The following is a 27,283-nucleotide window of genomic DNA, read 5'->3' on the forward strand; positions in this document are numbered from 1 at the left end:
CACAAAGGTCACCCACTCACTTCTTGATTTCGTCCTCCACGGCGGTTACTCCGTCCTTGTGTGGGAGCAGCACCTTGTGAGTAGCACTTCCAAAATCACACAGAACATAACTCCCATTATCACTCAGGAGGATGTTCTCTACCTGGAGGAGACGGGGGGGGGGGAAGAGACAAAACTTTAGTAAGAGATGGACAGAAGGGGAGAAAAAAAAGAGGACGTGAATGAGACAGACAGACAGACAGACAGACAGAGACAGACAGACAGACAGACAGACAGACAGACAGACAGACAGACAGACAGACAGACAGACAGACAGACAGACAGACAGACAGACAGACAGACAGACAGACAGACAGACAGACAGACAGACAGACAGACAGACAGACAGACAGACAGACAGACAGACAGACAGACAGACAGACAGACAGACAGACAGACAGACAGACAGACAGACAGACAGACAGACAGAGAGAAAGGAGTGGGGAGTGTGTCCCTGACTGCCCAAATTACAATGTGGATGGTGAGGTAGCTGGACTACTAAAGCTGGCCAATAGAAAATGAGTTTATTCACAGGACTTGGACAGGTTCTGTTTTGTTGACTATTTTAGTCCACAGCAGAGAGATATGCCAAGATACACAAAACATTACTGAGGGAGAGAGGAACGAGAGAGGAACAGGATGAATATTAGATTGAAAGGGACACAAAGGGTGAAATGATGGGAGAAGGAGAGGGGGGAAGAGACAAAACTTTAGTAAGAGATGGACAGAAGGGGAGAAAAAAGAGGACGTGAATGAGACAGACAGACAGACAGACAGACAGACAGACAGACAGACAGACAGACAGACAGACAGACAGACAGACAGACAGACAGACAGACAGACAGACAGACAGACAGACAGACAGACAGACAGACAGACAGACAGACAGACAGACAGACAGACAGACAGACAGACAGACAGAGAGAAAGGAGTGGGGAGTGTGTCCCTGACTGCCCAAATTACAATGTGGATGGTGAGGTAGCTGGACTACTAAAGCTGGCCAATAGAAAATGAGTTTATTCACAGGACTTGGACAGGTTCTGTTTTGTTGACTATTTTAGTCCACAGCAGAGAGATATGCCAAGATACACAAAACATTACTGAGGGAGAGAGGAACGAGAGAGGAACAGGATGAATATTAGATTGAAAGGGACACAAAGGGTGAAATGATGGGAGAAGGAGAGGGGGGGGGGGGGCAGCGACACAAAGGATAGAAGGGGAAAGAGAGCTGAATGACACAGACACACACAGTCTTGTACAGCTTGTACACCTTGTGGGGACACACAATTCAGTCCCATTCAAAATCCTATTTTCCCTAAACTTAACCCTTACACCAAAACCTAAAACTTTAACCCTAAACATAACTCTTAACCCTTAACCCTAAACCTAGCTTCAAACCCTAAAACTAACCCTAAACCTAGCTTCTAACCCTAAAACTAACCCTAGCTTCTAACCCTAACTTTAACCCTAAACCTAGCTTCTAACCCTAGCTTCTAACCCTAACCCTAGCTTCTAACCCTAACCCTAACCCTAGCTTCTAACCCTAACCCTAGCTTCTAACCCTAACCCTAGCTTCTAACCCTAACCCTAGCTTCTAACCCTAACTTCTAACCCTAACCCCAGCTTCTAACCCTAACCCTAGCTTCTAACCCTAACCCTAGCTTCTAACCCCAACCCTAGCTTCTAACCCTAACCCTAGCTTCAAACCCTAACCCCAGCTTCTAACCCTAACCCTAGCTTCTAACCCTAGCTTCTAACCCTAACCCTAGCTTCTAACCCTAACCCTAGCTTCTAACCCTAACCCTAGCTTCTAACCCTAACCCTAGCTTCTAACCCTAACCCTAGCTTCTAACCCTAACCCTAGCTTCTAACCCTAACCCTAGCTTCTAACCCTAACCCTAGCTTCTAACCCTAACCCCAGCTTCTAACCCTAAACCTAGCTTCTAACCCTAACTCTAGCTTCTAACCCTAACCCTAGCTTCTAACCCTAACCCTAGCTTCTAACCCTAACCCTAGCTTCTAACCCTAACTTCTAACCCTAACCCTAGCTTCTAACCCTAACCCTAGCTTCTAACCCTAACCCTAGCTTCTAACCCTAACCCTAGCTTCTAACCCTAACCCTAGCTTCTAACCCTAACCCTAGCTTCTAACCCTAACCCTAGCTTCTAACCCTAGCTTCTAACCCTAACCCTAGCTTCTAACCCCAACCCTAGCTTCTAACCCAAACCCTAGCTTCTAACCCTCACCCTAGCTTCTAACCCTAATCCTAAACCTAGCTTCTAAACCTAGCTTCTAAACCTAGCTTCAAACCCCAACCCAAGCTTCTAACCCTAACCCTAAACCTAGCTTCTAACCCTAAACCTAGCTTCTAACCCTAAACCTAGCTTCTAACCCTAAACCTAGCTTCTAACCCTAAACCTAGCTTCTAACCCTAACCCTAGCTTCTAACCCTAACGCTAGCTCTAACCCTAACGCTAGCTTCTAACCCTAGCTTCTAACCCTAACGCTAGCTTCTAACCCTAACGCTAGCTTCTAACCCTAACGCTAGCTTCTAACCCTAACGCTAGCTTCTAACCCTAACGCTAGCTTCTAACCCTAGCTTATAACCCCAAACCTAGCTTATAACCCCAACCCTAGCTTATAACCCCAACCCTAGCTTCTAACCCTAACCCTAGCTTCTAACCCCAACCCTAGCTTCTAACCCTAACCCTAGCTTCTAAACCTAGCTTCAAACCCCAACCCAAGCTTCTAACCCTAACGCTAAACCTAGCTTCTAACCCTAAACCTAGCTTCTAACCCTAAACCTAGCTTCTAACCCTAAACCTAGCTTCTAACCCTAAACCTAGCTTCTAACCCAAACCCTAGCTTTTAACCCAAACCCTAACCCTAGCCCTAGCTTCTAACCCTAACCCTAGCTTCAAACCCTAACCCTAGCTTCTAACCCTAACCCTAGCTTCTAACCCTAATCCTAAACCTAGCTTCTAAACCTAGCTTCAAACCCCAACCCAAGCTTCTAACCCTAAACCTAGCTTCTAACCCTAAACCTAGCTTCTAACCCTAAACCTAGCTTCTAACCCTAAACCTAGCTTCTAACCCTAACCCTAGCTTCTAACCCTAACCCTAGCTTCTAACCCTAACCCTAGCTTCTAACCCTAGCTTATAACCCTAACCCTAGCTTCTAACCCCAACCCTAGCTTCTAACCCCAACCCTAGCTTCTAACCCCAACCCTAGCTTCTAACCCCAACCCTAGCTTCTAACCCCAACCCTAGCTTCTAACCCTAGCTTCTAACCCTAACCCTAGCTTCTAACCCCAACCCTAGCTTCTAACCCTAACCCTAGCTTCTAACCCCAACCCTAGCTTCTAACCCTAACCCTAGCTTCTAACCCTAACCCTAGCTTCTAACCCTAACCCTAGCTTCTAACCCCAACCCTAGCTTCTAACCCTAACCCTAGCTTCTAACCCCAACCCTAGCTTCTAACCCCAACCCTAGCTTCTAACCCCAACCCTAGCTTCTAACCCCAACCCTAGCTTCTAACCCCAACCCTAGCTTCTAACCCCAACCCTAGCTTCTAACCCCAACCCTAGCTTCTAACCCCAACCCTAGCTTCTAACCCTAACCCTAACGCTAGCTTCTAACCCTAGCTTCTAACCCTAACCCTAGCTTCTAACCCTAACCCTAGCTTCTAACCCTAACCCTAGCTTCTAACCCTAACCCTAGCTTCTAACCCTAGCTTATAACCCCAACCCTAGCTTCTAACCCCAACCCTAGCTTATAACCCCAACCCTAGCTTCTAACCCCAACCCTAGCTTCTAACCCCAACCCTAGCTTCTAACCCCAACCCTAGCTTATAACCCCAACCCTAGCTTATAACCCCAACCCTAGCTTATAACCCCAACCCTAGCTTATAACCCCAACCCTAGCTTATAACCCCAACCCTAGCTTATAACCCCAACCCTAGCTTATAACCCCAACCCTAGCTTATAACCCCAACCCTAGCTTATAACCCCAACCCTAGCTTATAACCCCAACCCTAGCTTATAACCCCAACCCTAGCTTATAACCCCAACCCTAGCTTATAACCCCAACCCTAGCTTATAACCCCAACCCTAGCTTATAACCCTAGCTTCTAACCCCAACCCTAGCTTCTAACCCTAGCTTCTAACCCCAACCCTAGCTTCTTACCCTAGCTTCTAACCCCAACCCTAGCTTCTAACCCCAACCCTAGCTTCTAACCCTAACCCTAGCTTCTAACCCCAACCCTAGCTTCTAACCCTAACGCTAGCTTCTAACCCTAGCTTCTAACCCTAAACCTAGCTTCTAACCCTAAACCTAGCTTCTAACCCTAAACCTAGCTTCTAACCCTAAACCTAGCTTCTAACCCTAAACCTAGCTTCTAACCCTAAACCTAGCTTATAACCCTAACGCTAGCTTCTAACCCTAGCTTCTAACCCTAACCCTAGCTTCTAACCCTAACGCTAGCTTCTAACCCTAACCCTAGCTTCTAACCCTAACGCTAGCTTCTAACCCTAACGCTAGCTTCTAACCTTAGCTTCTAACCCTAAACCTAGCTTATAACCACAACCCTAGCTTCTAACCACAACCCTAGCTTCTAACCCTAACCCTAGCTTCTAACCCTAACCCTAGCTTCTAACCCTAACCCTAGCTTCTAACCCTAACCCTAGCTTCTAAACCTAGCTTCAAACCCCAACCCAAGCTTCTAACCCTAACCCTAAACCTAGCTTCTAACCCTAACCCTAGCTTCTAAACCTAGCTTCAAACCCCAACCCAAGCTTCTAACCCTAACCCTAAACCTAGCTTCTAACCCTAACCCTAGCTTCTAACCCTAATCCTAAACCTAGCTTCTAAACCTAGCTTCAAACCCCAACCCAAGCTTCTAACCCTAACCCTAGCTTCTAACCCTAACCCTAGCTTCTAACCCTAATCCTAAACCTAGCTTCTAAACCTAGCTTCAAACCCCAACCCAAGCTTCTAACCCTAACCCTAGCTTCTAACCCTAACCCTAAACCTAGCTTCTAACCCTAAACCTAGCTTCTAACCCTAAACCTAGCTTCTAACCCTAAACCTAGCTTCTAACCCTAAACCTAGCTTCTAACCCAAACCCTAGCTTTTAACCCAAACCCTAACCCTAGCCCTAGCTTCTAACCCTAACCCTAGCTTCAAACCCTAACCCTAGCTTCTAACCCTAACCCTAGCTTCTAACCCTAATCCTAAACCTAGCTTCTAAACCTAGCTTCAAACCCCAACCCTCTAACCCTAGCTTCTAACCCTAACCCTAAACCTAGCTTCTAACCCTAAACCTAGCTTCTAACCCTAAACCTAGCTTCTAACCCTAAACCTAGCTTCTAACCCTAAACCTAGCTTCTAACCCTAAACCTAGCTTCTAACCCTAAACCTAGCTTCTAACCCTAAACCTAGCTTCTAACCCCAACCCTAGCTTCTAACCCTAACCCTAACGCTAGCTTCTAACCCTAGCTTCTAACCCTAACCCTAGCTTCTAACACCAACCCTAGCTTCTAACCCCAACCCTAGCTTCTAACCCCAACCCTAGCTTCTAACCCCAACCCTAGCTTCTAACCCCAACCCTAGCTTCTAACCCCAACCCTAGCTTCTAACCCTAACGCTAGCTTCTAACCCTAGCTTCTAACCCTAAACCTAGCTTATAACCACAACCCTAGCTTCTAACCCTAACCCTAGCTTCTAACCCTAGCTTCTAACCCCAACCCTAGCTTCTAACCCTAACCCTAGCTTCTAACCCTAACCCTAGCTTCTAACCCCAACCCTAGCTTCGAACCCTAACCCTAGCTTCTAACCCCAACCCTAGCTTCTAACCCCAACCCTAGCTTCTAACCCCAACCCTAGCTTCTAACCCCAACCCTAGCTTCTAACCCCAACCCTAGCTTCTAACCCCAACCCTAACGCTAGCTTCTAACCCTAGCTTCTAACCCTAAACCTAGCTTCTAAACCTAAACCTAGCTTCTAACACTAGCTTCTAACCCTAGCTTATAACCCCAACCCTAGCTTATAACCCCAACCCTAGCTTATAACCCCAACCCTAGCTTATAACCCCAACCCTAGCTTATAACCCCAACCCTAGCTTATAACCCAACCCTAGCTTATAACCCCAACCCTAGCTTATAACCCCAACCCTAGCTTATAACCCAACCCTAGCTTATAACCCCAACCCTAGCTTATAACCCTAGCTTATAACCCTAGCTTCTAACCCCAACCCTAGCTTCTAACCCTAGCTTCTAACCCCAACCCTAGCTTCTAACCCTAGCTTCTAACCCCAACCCTAGCTTCTAACCCCAACCCTAGCTTCTAACCCCAAACCTAGCTTCTAACCCCAAACCTAGCTTCGAACCCCAACCCTAGCTTCGAACCCCAACCCTAGCTTCTAACCCTAACGCTAGCTTCTAACCCTAGCTTCTAACCCTAACGCTAGCTTCTAACCCTAAACCTAGCTTCTAACCCTAAACCTAGCTTCTAACCCTAAACCTAGCTTATAACCACAACCCTAGCTTCTAACCCTAACCCTAGCTTCTAACCCCAACCCTAGCTTCTAACCCCAACCCTAGCTTCTAACCACAACCTAACCCTAGCTTCTAACCCTAACCCTAGCTTCTAACCCTAACCCTAGCTTCTAACCCCAACCCTAGCTTCTAACCCCAACCCTAGCTTCTAACCCCAACCCTAGCTTCTAACCCCAACCCTAGCTTCTAACCCCAACCCTAGCTTCTAACCCTAGCTTCTAACCCTAGCTTCTAACCCTAACCCTAGCTTCTAACCCTAGCTTCTAACCCTAACGCTAGCTTCTAACCCTAGCTTCTAACCCTAACCCTAACGTTAGCTTCTAACCCTAGCTTCTAACCCTAACGTTAGCTTCTAACCCTAACGTTAGCTTCTAACCCTAGCTTCTAACCCTAAACCTAACTTCTAACCCTAAACCTAGTTTCTAACCCTAAACCTAGCTTCTAACCCTAAACCTAGCTTCTAACCCTAACCCTAGCTTCTAACCCTAACCCTAACGCTAGCTTCTAACCCTAGCTTCTAACCCTAACCCTGCTTCTAAACCCCAACCCTAGCTTCTAACCCCAACCCTAGCTTCTAACCCCAACCCTAGCTTCTAACCCCAACCCTAGCTTCTAACCTTAGCTTCTAACCCTAAACCTAGCTTATAACCACAACCCTAGCTTCTAACCACAACCCTAGCTTCTAACCCTAACCCTAGCTTCTAACCCTAACCCTAGCTTCTAACCCTAACCCTAGCTTCTAACCCTAACCCTAGCTTCTAAACCTAGCTTCAAACCCCAACCCAAGCTTCTAACCCTAACCCTAAACCTAGCTTCTAACCCTAACCCTAGCTTCTAAACCTAGCTTCAAACCCCAACCCAAGCTTCTAACCCTAACCCTAAACCTAGCTTCTAACCCTAACCCTAGCTTCTAACCCTAATCCTAAACCTAGCTTCTAAACCTAGCTTCAAACCCCAACCCAAGCTTCTAACCCTAACCCTAGCTTCAACCCTAACCCTAGCTTCTAACCCTAATCCTAAACCTAGCTTCTAAACCTAGCTTCAAACCCCAACCCAAGCTTCTAACCCTAACCCTAGCTTCTAACCCTAACCCTAAACCTAGCTTCTAACCCTAAACCTAGCTTCTAACCCTAAACCTAGCTTCTAACCCTAAACCTAGCTTCTAACCCAAACCCTAGCTTTTAACCCAAACCCTAACCCTAGCCCTAGCTTCTAACCCTAACCCTAGCTTCAAACCCTAACCCTAGCTTCTAACCCTAACCCTAGCTTCTAACCCTAATCCTAAACCTAGCTTCTAAACCTAGCTTCAAACCCCAACCCTCTAACCCTAGCTTCTAACCCTAACCCTAAACCTAGCTTCTAACCCTAAACCTAGCTTCTAACCCTAAACCTAGCTTCTAACCCTAAACCTAGCTTCTAACCCTAAACCTAGCTTCTAACCCTAAACCTAGCTTCTAACCCTAACCCTAGCTTCTAACCCTAAACCTAGCTTCTAACCCTAGCTTCTAACCCTAACCCTAGCTTCTAACCCTAGCTTCTAACCCTAACCCTAGCTTCTAACCCTAACCCTAGCTTCTAACCCCAACCCTAGCTTCTAACCCCAACCCTAGCTTCTAACCCCAACCCTAGCTTCTAACCCCAACCCTAGCTTCTAACCCCAACCCTAGCTTCTAACCCTAACGCTAGCTTCTAACCCTAGCTTCTAACCCTAAACCTAGCTTCTAACCCTAACCCTAGCTTCTAACCCTAACCCTAGCTTCTAACCCTAGCTTCTAACCCTAACCCTAGCTTCTAACCCTAACCCTAGCTTCTAACCCTAACCCTAGCTTCTAACCCTAACCCTAGCTTCTAACCCCAACCCTAGCTTCTAACCCTAGCTTCTAACCCTAACCCTAGCTTCTAACCCCAACCCTAGCTTATAACCCCAACCCTAGCTTCTAACCCCAACCCTAGCTTCTAACCCCAACCCTAGCTTCTAACCCCAACCCTAACGCTAGCTTCTAACCCTAGCTTCTAACCCTAAACCTAGCTTCTAAACCTAAACCTAGCTTCTAACACTAGCTTAACCCTAGCTTATAACCCCAACCCTAGCTTATAACCCCAACCCTAGCTTATAACCCCAACCCTAGCTTATAACCCCAACCCTAGCTTATAACCCCAACCCTAGCTTATAACCCCAACCCTAGCTTATAACCCCAACCCTAGCTTATAACCCCAACCCTAGCTTATAACCCTAGCTTCTAACCCTAGCTTCTAACCCTAGCTTCTAACCCTAGCTTCTAACCCTAACCCTAGCTTCTAACCCTAGCTTCTAACCCCAACCCTAGCTTCTAACCCCAACCCTAGCTTCTAACCCCAACCCTAGCTTCTAACCCCAACCCTAGCTTCTAACCCCAACCCTAGCTTCTAACCCCAACCCTAGCTTCTAACCCTAACGCTAGCTTCTAACCCTAGCTTCTAACCCTAAACCTAGCTTCTAACCCTAAACCTAGCTTATAACCCTAAACCTAGCTTATAACCACAACCCTAGCTTCTAACCCTAACCCTAGCTTCTAACCCCAACCCTAGCTTTAACCACAACCTAACCCTAGCTTCTAACCCTAACGCTAGCTTCTAACCCTAAACCTAGCTTCTAACCCCAACCCTAGCTTCTAACCCCAACCCTAGCTTCTAACCCCAACCCTAGCTTCCCCCAACCCTAGCTTCTAACCCCAACCCAGCTAGCTTCTAACCCCAACCCTAGCTTCTAACCCTAAACCCTAGCTTCTAACCCTAACCCTAGCTTCTAACCCTAACCCTAACGCTAGCTTCTAACCCTAGCTTCTAACCCTAACCCTAACGTTAGCTTAACCCTAAACCCTAACGTTAGCTTCTAACCCTAACGTTAGCTTCTAACCCTAAACCCTAAACTTCTAACCCTAAACCTAGCTTCTAACCCTAAACCTAGCTTCTAACCCTAAACCTAGCTTATAACCCTAAACCTAGCTTATAACCCTAAACCTAGCTTATAACCCCAACCCTAGCTTCTAACCCTAGCTTCTAACCCTAACCCTAGCTTCTAACCCCAACCCTAGCTTCTAACCCTAGCTTCCAACCCTAGCTTCTAACCCTAGCTTCTAACCCTAGCTTCTAACCCTTACACCTAACCCTAGCTTCTAACCCTTACACCTAACCCTAGCTTCTAACCCTTACACCTAACCCTAGCTTCTAACCCTTACACCTAACCCTAGCTTCTAACCCTTACACCTAACCCTAGCTTCTAACCCTAACCCTAGCTTCTAACCCTAACCCTAGCTTCTAACCCTAACCCTAACCCTAACCCTAGCTTTTAACCACAACCTAACCCTAGCTTCTAACCACAACCTAACCCTAGCTTCTAACCCTAACCCTAGCTTCTAACCCCAACCCTAGCTTCTAACCCCAACCCTAGCTTCTAACCCCAACCCTAGCTTCTAACCCCAACCCTAGCTTCTAACCCCAACCCTAGCTTCTAACCCTAGCTTCTAACCCTAACCCTAGCTTCTAACCCTAGCTTCTAACCCTAACCCTAACGCTAGCTTCTAACCCTAGCTTCTAACCCTAACCCTAGCTTCTAACCCTAAACCTAGCTTCTAACCCTAGCTTCTAACCCCAACCCTAGCTTCTAACCCTAGCTTCCAACCCTTACACCTAACCCTAGCTTCTAACCCTTACACCTAACCCTAGCTTCTAACCCTTACACCTAACCCTAGCTTCTAACCCTAACCCTAGCTTCTAACCCTAACCCTAGCTTCTAACCCCAACCCTAACCCTAGCTTTAACCACAACCTAACCCTAGCTTCTAACCACAACCTAACCCTAGCTTCTAACCACAACCTAACCCTAGCTTCTAACCACAACCTAACCCTAGCTTCTAACCCCAACCCTAGCTTCTAACCCCAACCCTAGCTTCTAACCCCAACCCTAGCTTCTAACCCCAACCCTAGCTTCTAACCCCAACCCTAGCTTCTAACCCCAACCCTAGCTTCTAACCCCAACCCTAGCTTCTAACCCTAACCCTAGCTTCTAACCCTAGCTTCTAACCCTAACCCTAACGCTAGCTTCTAACCCTAGCTTCTAACCCTAACGTTAGCTTCTAACCCTAGCTTCTAACCCTAAACCTAGCTTATAACCCTAAATCTAGCTTATAACCCCAACCCTAGCTTCTAACCCTAGCTTCTAACCCTAAACCTAGCTTCTAACCCTAGCTTCTAACCCCAACCCTAGCTTCTAACCCTAGCTTCCAACCCTAGCTTCTAACCCTAGCTTCTAACCCTTACACCTAACCCTAGCTTCTAACCCTTACACCTAACCCTAACACCTAACCCTAACCCTACACCTAACCCTAACACCTAACCCTAACCCTTACACCTAACCCTAACACCTAACCCTAACCCTTACACCTAACCCTAACACCTAACCCTAACCCTTACACCTAACCCTAACACCTAACCCTAACCCTTACACCTAACCCTAACCCTTACACCTAACCCTAACACCTAACCCTAACCCTTACACCTAACCCTAGCTTCTAACCCTTACACCTAACCCTAGCTTCTAACCCTTACACCTAACCCTAGCTTCTAACCCTAACCCTAGCTTCTAACCCTAACCCTAGCTTCTAACCCTAACCCTAGCTTCTAACCCTAACCCTAACCCTAGCTTTTAACCACAACCTAACCCTAGCTTCTAACCACAACCTAACCCTAGCTTCTAACCCTAACCCTAGCTTCTAACCCCAACCCTAGCTTCTAACCCCAACCCTAGCTTCTAACCCCAACCCTAGCTTCTAACCCTAACCCTAGCTTCTAACCCTAGCTTCTAACCCTAACCCTAACGCTAGCTTCTAACCCTAGCTTCTAACCCTAACGTTAGCTTCTAACCCTAGCTTCTAACCCTAAACCTAGCTTATAACCCTAAATCTAGCTTATAACCCCAACCCTAGCTTCTAACCCTAGCTTCTAACCCTAAACCTAGCTTCTAACCCTAGCTTCTAACCCCAACCCTAGCTTCTAACCCTAGCTTCCAACCCTAGCTTCTAACCCTAGCTTCTAACCCTTACACCTAACCCTAGCTTCTAACCCTTACACCTAACCCTAACACCTAACCCTAACCCTTACACCTAACCCTAACACCTAACCCTAACCCTTACACCTAACCCTAACACCTAACCCTAACCCTTACACCTAACCCTAACACCTAACCCTAACCCTTACACCTAACCCTAACACCTAACCCTAACCCTTACACCTAACCCCAACCCTTACACCTAACCCTAACACCTAACCCTAACCCTTACACCTAACCCTAGCTTCTAACCCTTACACCTAACCCTAGCTTCTAACCCTTACACCTAACCCTAGCTTCTAACCCTAACCCTAGCTTCTAACCCTAACCCTAGCTTCTAACCCTAACCCTAGCTTCTAACCCTAACCCTAACCCTAGCTTTTAACCACAACCTAACCCTAGCTTCTAACCCTAACCCTAGCTTCTAACCCCAACCCTAGCTTCTAACCCCAACCCTAGCTTCTAACCCCAACCCTAGCTTCTAACCCTAACCCTAGCTTCTAACCCTAGCTTCTAACCCTAACCCTAACGCTAGCTTCTAACCCTAGCTTCTAACCCTAACGTTAGCTTCTAACCCTAGCTTCTAACCCTAAACCTAGCTTATAACCCTAAATCTAGCTTATAACCCCAACCCTAGCTTCTAACCCTAGCTTCTAACCCTAAACCTAGCTTCTAACCCTAGCTTCTAACCCCAACCCTAGCTTCTAACCCTAGCTTCCAACCCTAGCTTCTAACCCTAGCTTCTAACCCTACACCTAACCCTAGCTTCTAACCCTTACACCTAACCCTAACACCTAACCCTAACCCTTACACCTAACCCTAACACCTAACCCTAACCCTTACACCTAACCCTAACACCTAACCCTAACCCTTACACCTAACCCTAACACCTAACCCTAACCCTACACCTAACCCTAACACCTAACCCTAACCCTAACCCTTACACCTAACCCTAACACCTAACCCTAACCCTTACACCTAACCCTAACCCTTACACCTAACCCTAACACCTAACCCTAACCCTTACACCCTAACCCTAACCCTTACACCTAACCCTACACCTAACCCTAACCCTTACACCTAACCCTTACACCTAACCCTAACCCTACACCTAACCCTTACACCTAACCCTAACTTTACACCTAACCCTTACACCTAACCCTAACCCCTTACACCTAACCCGTACACTAACCCTAACTGGGCAGACCCCGTGTTAGGGACAGGCTGGGCAGACCCCGTGTTAGGACAGGCTGGGCAGACCCCCGTGTTAGGACAGGCTGGGCAGACCCCCGTGTTAGGACAGGCTGGGCAGACCCCCGTGTTAGGACAGGCTGGGCAGACCCCCGTGTTAGGACAGGCTGGGCAGACCCCCGTGTTAGGACAGGCTGGGCAGACCCCCGTGTTAGGACAGGCTGGGCAGACCCCCGTGTTAGGACAGGCTGGGCAGACCCCCGTGTTAGGACAGGCTGGGCAGACCCCCGTGTTAGGACAGGCTGGGCAGACCCCCGTGTTAGGACAGGCTGGGCAGACCCCCGTGTTAGGACAGGCTGGGCAGACCCCCGTGTTAGGACAGGCTGGGCAGACCCCCGTGTTAGGACAGGCTGGGCAGACCCCCGTGTTAGGACAGGCTGGGCAGACCCCCGTGTTAGGAAGATGGAGAAAGGTGGAGGTAGAGGAGGAGGGGGGATTAAGGATAAGCGCATTGTGGCAGACGATAGGAAGAGGAGGGGGAGAAGGGGTCAAGGATGAAGAGGAAGAGAGAATATGACATAGGAAGAGGAGCATTGAGAGGTGGACAATGAGTAGTAGGAAACCTATACAGAACAGAGAAACACAAATGATGTGGTCAAGGAGAGAGTAGAGAGAAGGACAGAGGTCTGTTTCTTCTCCTTAACTTGAGGTCCATGTGTATGAGGTGTGTTACACTGATGTGTGTGTGTATGTGTATGTGTATGTGTATGCGTGTGCGCGTGTGCGTGTGCGCGTGTGCGTGTGCGCGTCGTGTGTTCTCCTCACCTTGAGGTCCCTGTGTATGACAGGGGTTCTACACTGATGCAGCCTGGCCACAGCCTCACAGGTATCAGTGAAGATGGTCAACACCTCCAGCTCCGTAAACCCTATATGGAGACGCTGGTTCATCTGCTTCACTACCTGACCAGCTGGGGGGGGTGGGGGGAGACGGAGAGGGGGAGAGAGGAGATGGGGGAGGGACAGGAGAGTGAAAAAGAGGGGGAGAATGACGTAGTGGGTGAGAGAGGAGAAGGAGAGGGGGGAGGGACAGGAGAGTGAAAAAGAGGGGGAGAATGACGTAGTGGGTGAGAGAGGAGAAGGAGAACGTTTAAGTTACAATCCAGGGTCAATAAGAAGAAAAATCACAGGAATATTTGTTGAACTCTGAAGTATATTTGTCCCTTATCTGTATGTTCAATAAAACAAATATGACATTACGCGACAACTGTATGAAAATGGAAGAGGGGAGACCCAAAACTCCTACCTTTACAGTACTCCATGAGGATAAGGACCTCCCAGACACTGTCCCCTACGGAGTTGATGGTAGAGTCCAGGTAGTTCACTATGTTCTTATGACCCGACAGCTCTTTCTGCAGAAGGAGGAGGAGGACATTCGTAGAGATCGATACAGTGCATTCGGGAAAGTATTCAGACCCCTTGACTTATTCCACATTTTGTTACGTTACAGCCTTATTCTAAAATGGATTCAAATGTTTTTATTGTTCCCTCAATCTACTGTAGATGGAGGACATTGGGGGATTATTCTCCTCAGAGAAGTGAAGTCCGTCATCAGTCCAACCATCAGGTGTTGGTCTTTGTTTCTTGGTGTTCACGTCCTGTCCCAGTGTGTCACAGCAACCTCACATCTACGGTAGTTACAGTTACCTCACATCTACGGTAGTTAGTCACAGCGACATCACATCTACGGTAGTTAGTCACCTCACATCTACAGTAGTTACAGCCACAGCCACCTCACATCTACGGTAGTTACAGTCACAGCCACCTCACATCTACGGTAGTTACAGCCACCTCACATCTACGGTAGTTACAGTCACAGCCACCTCACATCTACGGTAGTCACAGCCACCTCACATCTACGGTAGTCACAGCCACCTCACATCTACGGTAGTCACAGCCACCTCACATCTACGGTAGTCACAGCCACCTCACATCTACGGTAGTCACAGCCACCTCACATCTACGGTAGTTACAGTCACAGCCACCTCACATCTACGGTAGTTACAGTCACAGCCACCTCACATCTACGGTAGTTACAGCCACCTCACATCTACGGTAGTTACAGCCACCTCACATCTACGGTAGTTACAGTCACCTCAGTCACAGCCACCTCACATCTACGGTAGTTACAGTCACAGCCACCTCACATCTACGGTAGTCAGTCACACATCTACGCAGTCACCTCACATCTACGGTAGTTACAGTCACAGCCACCTCACATCTACGTTACAGTCACAGCCACCTCACATCTACGGTAGTCACAGCCACCTCACATCTACGGTAGTCACAGCCACCTCACATCTACGGTAGTCACAGCCACCTCACATCTACGGTAGTCACAGCCACCTCACATCTACGGTAGTCACAGCCACCTCACATCTACGGTAGTCACAGCCACCTCACATCTACGGTAGTCACAGCCACCTCACATCTACGGTAGTCACAGCCACCTCACATCTACGGTAGTCACAGCCACCTCACATCTACGGTAGTCACAGCCACCTCACATCTACGGTAGTTACAGTCACAGCCACCTCACATCTACGGTAGTTACAGCCACCTCACATCTACAGTAGTTACAGTCACAGCCACCTCACGTCTACGGTAGTTACAGTCACAGCCACCTCACATCTACGGTAGTCACAGCCACCTCACATCTACGGTAGTTACAGTCACAGCCACCTCACATCTACGGTAGTTACAGTCACAGCCACCTCACATCTACGGTAGTTACAGTCACAGCCACCTCACATCTACGGTAGTTACAGTCACAGCCACCTCACATCTACGGTAGTTACAGTCACAGCCACCTCACATCTACGGTAGTTACAGTCACAGCCACCTCACATCTACGGTAGTTAGTCACAGCCACCTCACATCTACGGTAGTTACAGCGCCTTGCGAAAACATTCGGCCCCCTTGAACTTTGCGACCTTTTGCCACATTTCAGGCTTCAAACATAAAGATATAAAACTGTATTTTTTTGTGAAGAATCAACCACAAGTGGGACACAATCATGAAGTGAAACGACATTTATTGGATATTTCAAACTTTTTTAACAAATCAAAAACTGAAAAATTGGGCGTGCAAAATTATTCAGCCCCCTTAAGTTAATACTTTGTAGGGCCACCTTTTGCTGCGATTACAGCTGTAAGTCGCTTGGGGTATGTCTCTTATCAGTTTTGCACATCGAGAGACTGAAATGTTTTCCCATTCCTCCTTGCAAAACAGCTCGAGCTCAGTGAGGTTGGATGGAGAGCATTTGTGAACAGCAGTTTTCAGTTCTTTCCACAGATTCTCGATTGGATTCAGGTCTGGACTTTGACTTGGCCATTCTAACACCTGGATATGTTTATTTTTGAACCATTCCATTGTAGATTTTGCTTTATGTTTTGGATCATTGTCTTGTTGGAAGACAAATCTCCGTCCCAGTCTCAGGTCTTTTGCAGACTCCATCAGGTTCTCTTCCAGAATGATCCTGTATTTGGCTCCATCCATCTTCCCATCAATTTTAACCATCTTCCCTGTCCCTGCTGAAGAAAAGCAGGCCCAAACCATGATGCTGCCACCACCATGTTTGACAGTGGGGATGGTATGTTCAGGGTGATGAGCTGTGTTGCTTTTACGCCAAACATAACATTTTGCATTGTTGCCAAAAAGTTCAATTTTGGTTTCATCTGACCAGAGCACCTTCTTCCACATGTTTAGTGTGTCTCCCAGGTGGCTTGTGGCAAACTTTAAATGACACTTTTTATGGATATCTTTAAGAAATGGCTTTCTTCTTGCCACTCTTCCATAAAGGCCAGATTTGTGCAATATACGACTGATTGTTGTCCTATGGACAGAGTCTCCCACCTCAGCTGTAGATCTCTGCAGTTCATCCAGAGTGATCATGGGCCTCTTGGCTGCATCTCTGATTAGTCTTCTCCTTGTATGAGCTGAAAGTTTAGAGGGACGGCCAGGTCTTGGTAGATTTGAAGTGGTCTGATACTCCTTCCATTTCAATATTATCGCTTGCACAGTGCTCCTTGGGATGTTTAAAACTTGGGAAATCTTTTTGTATCCAAATCCGGCTTTAAACTTCTTCACAACAGTATCTCGGACCTGCCTGGTGTGTTCCTTGTTCTTCATGATGCTCTCTGCGCTTTTAACGGACCTCTGAGACTATCACAGTGCAGGTGCATTTATACGGAGACTTGATTACACACAGGTGGATTGTATTTATCATCATTAGTCATTTAGGTCAACATTGGATCATTCAGAGATCCTCACTGAACTTCTGGAGAGTTTGCTGCACTGAAAGTAAAGGGGCTGAATAATTTTGCACGCCCAATTTTTCAGTTTTTGATTTGTTAAAAACGTTTGAAATATCCAATAAATGTCGTTCCACTTCATGATTGTGTCCCACTTGTTGTTGATTCTTCAAAAAAAAATACAGTTTAATATCTTTATGTTTGAAGCTTGAAATGTGGCAAAAGGTCGCAAAGTTCAAGGGGGCCGAATACTTTCGCAAGGCACTGTACAGCCACCTCACATCTACGGTAGTTACAGTCAGTCACAGCCACCTCAAATCTACGGTAGTTACAGCCACCTCACATCTACGGTAGTTACAGCCACCTCACATCTACGGTAGTTACAGCCACCTCACATCTACGGTAGTTACAGCCACCTCACATCTACGGTAGTTACAGCCACCTCACATCTACGGTAGTTACAGCCACCTCACATCTACGGTAGTTACAGCCACCTCACATCTACAGTAGTTACAGCCACCTCACATCTACGGTAGTTACAGTCACAGCCACCTCACATCTACGGTAGTCACAGTCACAGCCACCTCACATCTACGGTAGTCACAGCCACCTCACATCTACGGTAGTCACAGCCACCTCACATCTACGGTAGTCACAGCCACCTCACATCTACGGTAGTCACAGCCACCTCACATCTACGGTAGTCACAGCCACCTCACATCTACGGTAGTTACAGCCACCTCACATCTACGGTAGCTACAGCCACCTCACATCTACGGTAGTTACAGTCACCTCACATCTACGGTAGTTACAGTTACACCCCATGCTTCCTGAAGCACCTCCCACAAGTTGGATTGGCTTGGTGGGCATCTCCTACGTACCATATGGTCAAGCTGCTCCCACAACAACTCAATAGAGTTGACAACCTGAGACTATAATGGAGTGGTCAGCACAGACAAAATACCAGCCGACTGATTCTTCCCCAAATAGTTATTGCATAGTTTGGAGCTGTGCTTTTGGGTTATTGTCCAGTTGTGGGAGGAATTGGCTCCAATTAAGCGCCGTCCACAGGGTATGACATGCCGTTGCAAAATGGAGTGATAGCCTTCCTTCTTCAAGATCCCTTTTACCCTGTACAAATCTCCCACTTTTACCACCACCAAAGCACCCCCAGACCATCACATTGCCTCAGCCATGCTTGACAGACGCCGTCAAGCACTCCTCCTGCATCTTTTCTTCATCTCACAAAATGTTCTTCTTTGTGATCCGAACACCTCAAACTTAGATTCATCTGTCCATAACACTTTTTTTTTTTTGTCTTCCTCTGTCCAGTGTCTGGGTTCTTTTGCCCAACTTATTCTTTTATGTTTATTGGCCAGTCTGAGATATGGCTTTTTCTTTGCAACTCTACCAAGAAAGCCAGCATCCCAGAGTCGCATCTTCACTGTTGACATTGAGATGAAGCTGCCAGTTGAGGACTAGTGAGGCTTCTGTTTCTCAAACTACACACTAATGTACTTGTCCTTATGCTCAGTTGTGCACCGGGGCCTCCCACTCTATCTATTCTGGTTAGAGCCAGTTTGCTCTGTTCTGTGACGGGAGTAGTACACAGCGTTACATGAGATCTTGTGTTTCTTGGCAATTTCTCTCATGAAAGCACCGTCATTTCTCAGAAGAAGAATAGAATGACAAGTTTCAGAAGAAAGGTCTTTGTTTATGGACATTTTGAGAGAAAAAAAAGTATTTTCTTTCAAAAACAAGGACATTTCTAAGTGACCCCAAACTTTTGAACAGTAGTGTACATGTTACTCCTGGTTTAAGTCGGCACACCCCACCGAAAACAATTAGCTACTCTCTTAGAGGTAATTCAGTTCAAATAACAAGTGGATTTTCTGGATGGCGTAAAACATTAAAGAAAAATTCAATTACTCTATTACCAACGGTTACGGATGAAGACCATCATTAAAATAAAATGTCAACCGTTTAAAAAATATACATAAATTGTGGAACGAACAGCTGTGGTTGAGTCCCTTTCTGCACTAACAAACTTAACGAGAATTAAACGTTGTTGCTCCTTTGCCGAAACAAGGTTCCACGCCAATGTAGAATGTTCATTCAAATGTGGGAAAAAAACAAAAAGGTAGACTCAGCGAAATGACGTTGCCACGAGCCGAACCGCAGATATTGAGATGAGTGAGATACAAGACTTCGCTCTCACACACGTATCTGCAAGGGTTCGCTTCACGCCGTTAAGAGTGTGGTAGGTACGGGGACCAAAACAGCGGAGAAATCGAGCCGAGCATCGTTGTAGAAGAAATCGATTATCTATTATTATTATCTTTATTTTGTGCCGTAATTTCTCTACCTGGGCTCAAGAGTGGCGCAGAGGTCTAAGGCACTGCATCACAGTGCAAGAGGCTACACTACAGTCCCTGGTTCAAATCCAGGCTGAATCATATCCGGCCGTGATTGGGAGTCCCATAGGGCGACGCCACAATTGGCCCAGCGTCGTCCGGGTTACTGTTCCTAGGCCGTCATTGTAAATAAGTATTTGTTCTTAAGTTAAAAACATTTATTTATATATTTGTTAAACTGATGTGTCCCTGTAATGTCCATTCACTTCAATAAACATATTTTTTAAATAAATAAATCACAGCACATACTGATGGGTACACTTCTGGCGTTTACTTCCTGCTTTGCTCCCATTGGTACACTCACGATGTCCGCCAGTCTGACCCATTATGCCATCATTGACTGGAATGGGTACGCCTGTTTTATTCATTATATTTCTGTGGCAGCACATGCAGTCAGGAGCGGAGAAAATGTGCATTGAACGGTTATTACAGTGACCACAATCCTTTGTGGGTTTTAGTCTGGGTTTCTGTATAAACACTTTGTGACATCTGCTGATGTAAAACAAAAAAAAAAAAAATTTTTAAAGGACATGAAAATAAAAAAAAATTGATTTGGCTGGCCAATAACCGTCATCCAAAATTAAAATGGCCGTCACAGACGTAAGTCAAGTAATCGTGTTAAGGTGCAAACACACACACACACACACACACACACACACTCTCTCACACTCTTTATGCCCACCATAATAGTGATCTCTCTCTTGTAGATGTTGAGGTCAGGGTCGTTATTGACGTACATCCTCTTGAGAGCGCAGCGCATGCCACTGTGTGTCCGGGCCAGGAACACCACAGAGAAACCGCCTGGAGAGAGGAGCCAGAAGGAGAACAGTTAGCATCATACACATGTTGAGTACACACACACACACACACACACACAGTCCAAGTGATCCTGGGTGCGTCTCTCTCTCTCTCTCTCATTAGTGGACCGAGCAGGAGGCTTCAAAAGAACTGTTGCGTCGCCAGGAGAAAGACGTACCCTACTGTCATGACGTTGCCCTGTTTGGGTACAGCAAGCCCCATCCCCCTCTCCCTGCCTCCCCCTTTCCTCCTTCAACTAGGCTGCTGTGGTCAGAGAGAGGTCGTAAATTCCTGAGGATCTCCTCATGGCCACACAATATAAGAGACAGAGTGAAGTTTCATAGAGAACAAAGGAATTTTTTCCACCTCACAGAACTCGAGGTCCGAACAAATTTCATGTTCCGGGAAAAGGTATAAAAGATCGGTTAAGAATCCAGCTACGAACTGGTCCGTTTGTCACAACTTGGGAAGCTCATGGGAGATGGTGTGGCCACATTACCATAACGCTGTTTATACAATAGCCTCAGATATGAGGTTTACATCTAATTGTTGTATAAGATGAATGAGTGAGTATGACACGGTTTACAATGTGATTTTGGACTGTTTAATGAAGGAAAACTCAAAGGGAATGGGAGTTAACTAAATCAGAGGACCGCCCCTGAGCCCAGTTAGGGTCAGGCCTCCTGGGACAGCCCCTTTCTGCAATTCCGAATAAAACCCAACTTTGAGAAATGATCACCAGACCATGTTTTTCTCCATTTGGAGGACGAAGGTTGTAGACCATTGCTGAATCTTTTAACCATACCACGTGGTTAAACTCTTAGACTATCGATACCGACAGAATAAGAACAAGTCTTTGATATTAATTACTAGTCTGCAGCTAGGAATTCAGTATCATTGAACGCGAAGAACGACAACCGCCGAAACATCTATTCTACAACGACATGAAGGAATGTTACCCTGAACAATCCACTCTAACCACAACAGAGAGAGAGAGAGAGACAATTCTACAAAAGAAACAAACTTTTCACCAGCCATCGATACGATCGATTGTTTGAGGCCCGGGAGCTCCAACTGGCTTAAAACCTTTTATCAGACACACTTGTTGTTTTGCGCCAGCGTCATCTGAGTGTTTTCTTTCAGAAAAACCTATTAGTATTTATTTTTTCGATCGATCGATCGTATCGATGGCTGGTGAAAAGTTTGTTTCTTTTGTAGAATACATACATACATACATACATACATACATACATACATACATACATACATACATACATACATACATACATACATACATACATACATACATACATACATACATACATACATACATACATACATACATACATACATACATACATAGATAGATAGATATTGATTGCAATTGCTCCCGAATGAGTGAGAGTTCATGTGTAAAGGATTAGTATTTAAATTGTTATAATTATTAACTCTGTGGTGACTTCTCAGCTGACCCCCATGCCCCGTTTTGTCCACCAAGCCGCGATACCGGTTTAGCCCACTAGGGGCACATTCTCCTATCAGTCCTTGTAACCATATTTACTTTGTTTATGCATTTCTGTGAATCACTTAGTAATAAATAAATGATTTAAGACAATTGATGTATGGATGACTCAGGGAAGACTGGGTTCGTGCAGATGTGATTCATAGGGGAGACGGAATGACCACAGTAGGAGGCATGTACGCGTGTGTACACTGATAGTACTATTCTAGATAGTACTATCAGGAATAGTACTATGGGATTTTGTCATTCCTGTGACAGGACAGTAGAGCATGATTCTCATTGCACAGTCTGCTCAGGGGGAATCACCACCGACTCATTACAGTCTGCTCAGGGGGAATCACCACCGACTCATTACAGTCTGCTCAGGGAGAATCACCACCGACTCATTAGTCTGCTCAGGGAGAATCACCACCGACTCATTAGTCTGCTCAGGGAGAATCACCACCGACTCATTACAGTCTGCTCAGGGAGAATCACCACCGACTCATTACAGTCTGCTCAGGGAGAATCACCACCGACTCATTACAGTCTGCTCAGGGAGAATCACCACCGACTCATTACAGTCTGCTCAGGGAGAATCACCACCGACTCATTAGTCTGCTCAGGGAGAATCACCACCGACTCATTACAGTCTGCTCAGGGAGAATCAGCCACAGACTCATTAGTCTGCTCAGGGAGAATCACCACGACTCATTACAGTCTGCTCAGGGAGAATCACCACCGACTCATTACAGTCTGCTCAGGGAGAATCACCACCGACTCATTACAGTCTGCTCAGGGAGAATCACCACCGACTCATTACAGTCTGCTCAGGGAGAATCACCACCGACTCATTACAGTCTGCTCAGGGAGAATCACCACCGACTCATTACAGTCTGCTCAGGGAGAATCACCACCGACTCATTACAGTCTGCATCTAGGGAGAATCAGCCACCACTCATCTACAGTCTGCTACAGGGAGAATCACACCTACTCATTAGTCTGCTCAGGTAGTTACAATCAGTTACAGCCACCGATCTCATTACAGTCTGCTCTAGGAGAATCACCACCACTCATTACAGTCTGCTCAGGGAGAATCACCACCGACTCATTACAGTCTGCTCAGGGAGAATCACCACCGACTCATTACAGTCTGCTCAGGGAGAATCACCACCGACTCATTACAGTCTGCTCAGGAGAATCACCACCGACTCATTACAGTCTGCTCAGGGAGAATCACCACCGACTCATTACAGTCTGCTCAGGGAGAATCACCACCGACTCATTACAGTCTGCTCTAGGGAGAATCACCACCGACTCATTACAGTCTGCTCAGGGAGAATCACCACCACTCATCTACAGTCTGCTCAGGGAGAATCACCACCTGACTCATTACAGTCTGCTCAGGAGAATCACCACCGACTCATTACAGTCTGCTCAGGGAGAATCACCACCGACTCATACAGTCTGCTCAGGGAGAATCACCACCGACTCATTACAGTCTGCTCAGGGAGAATCACCACCGACTCATTACAGTCTGCTCAGGGAGACAATTCTAGAATCACCACCACTCATTACAGTCTGCTCAGGGGGAATCACCACCGACTCATTACAGTCTGCTCAGGGAGAATCAGACACCGACTCATTACAGTCTGCTCAGGGAGAATCAGACCGACTCATTACAGTCTGCTCAGGGAGAATCAGCACCGACTCATGCTTTTGGAGAATCAGACTCACATACATTACATACATCTGCTCAGGGAGAATCACCACCGACTCATTAGTCTGCTCAGGGAGAATCACCACATACTCATTACAGTCTGCTCAGGGAGAATCACCACCGACTCATTACAGTCTGCTCAGGGAGAATCACCACCGACTCATTACAGTCTGCTCAGGGAGAATCACCACCGACTCATTACAGTCTGCTCAGGGAGAATCACCACCGACTCATTTTACAGTCTGCTCAGGAGAATCACCACCGACTCATTACAGTCTGCTCAGGAGAATCACCACCGACTCATTACAGTCTGCTCAGGGAGAATCACCACCGACTCATTACAGTCTGCTCAGGGGGAATCACCACCGACTCATTACAGTCTGCTCAGGGGGAATCACCACCGACTCATTACAGTCTGCTCAGGGGGAATCACCACCGACTCATTACAGTCTGCTCAGGGGGAATCACCACCGACTCATTACAGTCTGCTCAGGGGGAATCACCACCGACTCATTACAGTCTGCTCAGGGAGAATCACCACCGACTCATTACAGTCTGCTCAGGGAGAATCACCACCGACTCATTACAGTCTGCTCAGGGAGAATCACCACCGACTCATTACAGTCTGCTCAGGGAGAATCACCACCGACTCATTACAGTCTGCTCAGGGAGAATCACCACCGACTCATTACAGTCTGCTCAGGGAGAATCACCACCGACTCATTACAGTCTGCTCAGGGAGAATCACCACCGACTCATTACAGTCTGCTCAGGGAGAATCACCACCGACTCATTACAGTCTGCTCAGGGAGAATCACCACCGACTCATTACAGTCTGCTCAGGGGGAATCACCACCGACTCATTACAGTCTGCTCAGGGAGAATCACCACCGACTCATTACAGTCTGCTCAGGGAGAATCAGCACCGACTCATTACAGTCTGCTCAGGGAGAATCACCACCGACTCATTACAGTCTGCTCAGGGAGAATCACCACCGACTCATTACAGTCTGCTCAGGGAGAATCACCACCGACTCATTACAGTCTGCTCAGGGGGAATCACCACCGACTCATTACAGTCTGCTCAGGGGAATCACCACCGACTCATTACAGTCTGCTCAGGGAGAATCACCACCGACTCATTACAGTCTGCTCAGGGAGAATCACCACCGACTCATTACAGTCTGCTCAGGGAGAATCACCACCGACTCATTACAGTCTGCTCAGGGAATCAATCACCACCGACTCATTACAGTCTGCTCAGGGAGAATCACCACCGACTCATTACAGTCTGCTCAGGGGAATCACCACCGACTCATTACAGTCTGCTCAGGGAGAATCACCACCGACTCATTACAGTCTGCTCAGGGGGAATCACCACCGACTCATTACAGTCTGCTCAGGGAGAATCACCACCGACTCATTACAGTCTGCTCAGGGGGAATCACCACCGACTCATTACAGTCTGCTCAGGGGGAATCACCACCGACTCATTACAGTCTGCTCAGGGAGAATCACCACCGACTCATTACAGTCTGCTCAGGGAGAATCACCACCGACTCATTACAGTCTGCTCAGGGAGAATCACCACCGACTCATTACAGTCTGCTCAGGGAGAATCACCACCGACTCATTACAGTCTGCTCAGGGAGAATCACCACCGACTCATTACAGTCTGCTCAGGGGAATCACCACCGACTCATTACAGTCTGCTCAGGGAGAATCACCACCGACTCATTACAGTCTGCTCAGGGAGAATCACCACCGACTCATTACAGTCTGCTCAGGGGGAATCACCACCGACTCATTAGTCTGCTCAGGGAGAATCACCACCGACTCATTACAGTCTGCTCAGGGGGGGGGGTGAGCCACACCCCCCCCCCGTGTGTTATCAGGTACCCAGAGCACCACAGAACAGCAGTTAATACATTAGAGGAAAAGCCAGACACCTCACATGCCCTCTGGATAGGCGAATCACCATGACAACAGAGCAGGTTAACATGATCACCACAACAACAGAGCAGGTTAACCTCATCATCATGACAACAAAGTATGTCAGGGTTTAAAGCAGGCAGGAAGGAACAACCTTAATTAAAGTGAATTGAGTTAGCCGAAGTGAAATTTTTAAAAAATGGACTTAACGTTAAACACAGCCAGACTTATCATTTTCAGTGTTGGGAAACTGTTCTTGTTTCTGACTATAGATGCATTGCAGTCCAATACAAAAGTGCAATCTGGGAATCTGACCATTGAAATCAAACGTTTAACCAGCCCTCTTCAACTCAAGCTGTGCCGAGTGAGAACTCAACAACAAAAAACACCCGCCGCAGTTGAAACCCGAGAGCAAAACTAAATCAAATCTTGACTGAACTCCCAGTCAGTACGTACCCTATCTCGTGGTCACTGCCTGTCCTGAATATGAACAGAGAGGATGTATTGGGGTAAAGATAACTAGTGTTTTTATGAGCAGCTCCATTGTACGTCCCTGTATGACATGATTATTTGGATAATGGAGCTCGTTCCACAAAACCCTGGGTGACCTTCTTCAGTTACAGTACTGAGGCCTCGTTTCACATGCAGTAACGAAAGCACTAAATAATTGTTAAAGGAAAGGCACCTTAAAAAGAGAAAGGCACCTTAATATGGATAGGGGAGACGCTAGCTTCTCAACTGGCCAATTGCCAGGGGAAATGCAGAGCGCCAGACTCAAATAAAAAGCTATAAAATTCAAACTTTCATTAAATCACACATGTAAGACTCAATTAAAGCTACACTCGTTGTGAATCCAGCCAACATGTCAGATTTTTAAAATGCTTTTTGGCGAAAGCATAAGAAGCTATTATCTGATAGCCTGTATCCATCTGCACCAGCAGTAAACAAAGGAGCTAGCGTAGCAGGCGCTACACAAAATGCTGAAATAAAATATAAAATATGCATTACCTTTGACGAGCTTCTGTTGTTGGCACTCCAATATGTCCCATAAACATCACAATTGGTTCTTTTGTTCGATTAATTCCGTCCATATATATCCAAAATGGCCATTTATATGATCCAGAAAAAAACAGCTTACCAAAACACGTCACTACAAAATATTACAAAAGTTACCTATAAACTTTGCAAAAATATTTCAAACTACTTTTGTAATACAACGTTAGGTATTTTTAAACGTTAATAATCGATCAAATTGTAGACGGGGCAATCTGTATTCAATACAGGAACGAAACCAAACCAGCACTGCTGTTCACGTCTTGCGCAACTCACAAATTTGTCCCCAGTTCCGAGTTGGCCTACTTCCTCAATAAACAAAGAAATAACTTCAACCATATTCCAACGACTGGTGACATCGTGTGGAAGCGGTAGGAACTGAAAATGGGTTCCTATTAAATATCCAATGGTAAAGACAATATATTCAACAGAGAGGGGGGGGGGGAATCTGAACAGTTAGTCCTCAGGGTTTTGCCTGCTACATAAGTTATGTTATACTCACAGACATGATTAAAACAGTTTTAGAAACTTCAGAGTGTTTTCTATTCAAATCTATGAATAATATGCATATCTTACATTCTTGGCATGAGTAGCAGGAAGTTGAAATTGGACACGCTATTTATCCAAAAGTGAAAATTCTGCCCCCTATCCCCAAGAGGTTATTAAAAGGGAAAGGCACCGTAAAA

The 27,283-nt window shown here is 46.5% G+C and overlaps 1 protein-coding gene across 2 annotated transcripts in view; it reads right to left on the bottom strand.

Annotated features, from left to right (window-relative positions):
* LOC118382289 (BMP-2-inducible protein kinase-like) overlaps nucleotides 1–27,283 on the bottom strand; it is a 103,396-nt gene that overhangs the window by 38,163 nt on the left and 37,950 nt on the right. For both annotated transcript variants that reach the window (XM_052479689.1, XM_052479688.1), the window contains exons 2-5: nucleotides 20,276–20,394; nucleotides 14,173–14,278; nucleotides 13,695–13,837; nucleotides 21–142 (exon numbers count right to left, since the gene is read on the bottom strand). In XM_052479689.1, coding sequence (XP_052335649.1) covers nucleotides 21–142; nucleotides 13,695–13,837; nucleotides 14,173–14,278; nucleotides 20,276–20,394 — 490 coding nt within the window. The remainder of the gene's footprint in view (nucleotides 1–20; nucleotides 143–13,694; nucleotides 13,838–14,172; nucleotides 14,279–20,275; nucleotides 20,395–27,283) is intronic.

Source organism: Oncorhynchus keta, chromosome 25, assembly GCF_023373465.1.
Source record: "Oncorhynchus keta strain PuntledgeMale-10-30-2019 chromosome 25, Oket_V2, whole genome shotgun sequence".
Lineage (NCBI taxonomy): Eukaryota > Metazoa > Chordata > Actinopteri > Salmoniformes > Salmonidae > Oncorhynchus > Oncorhynchus keta.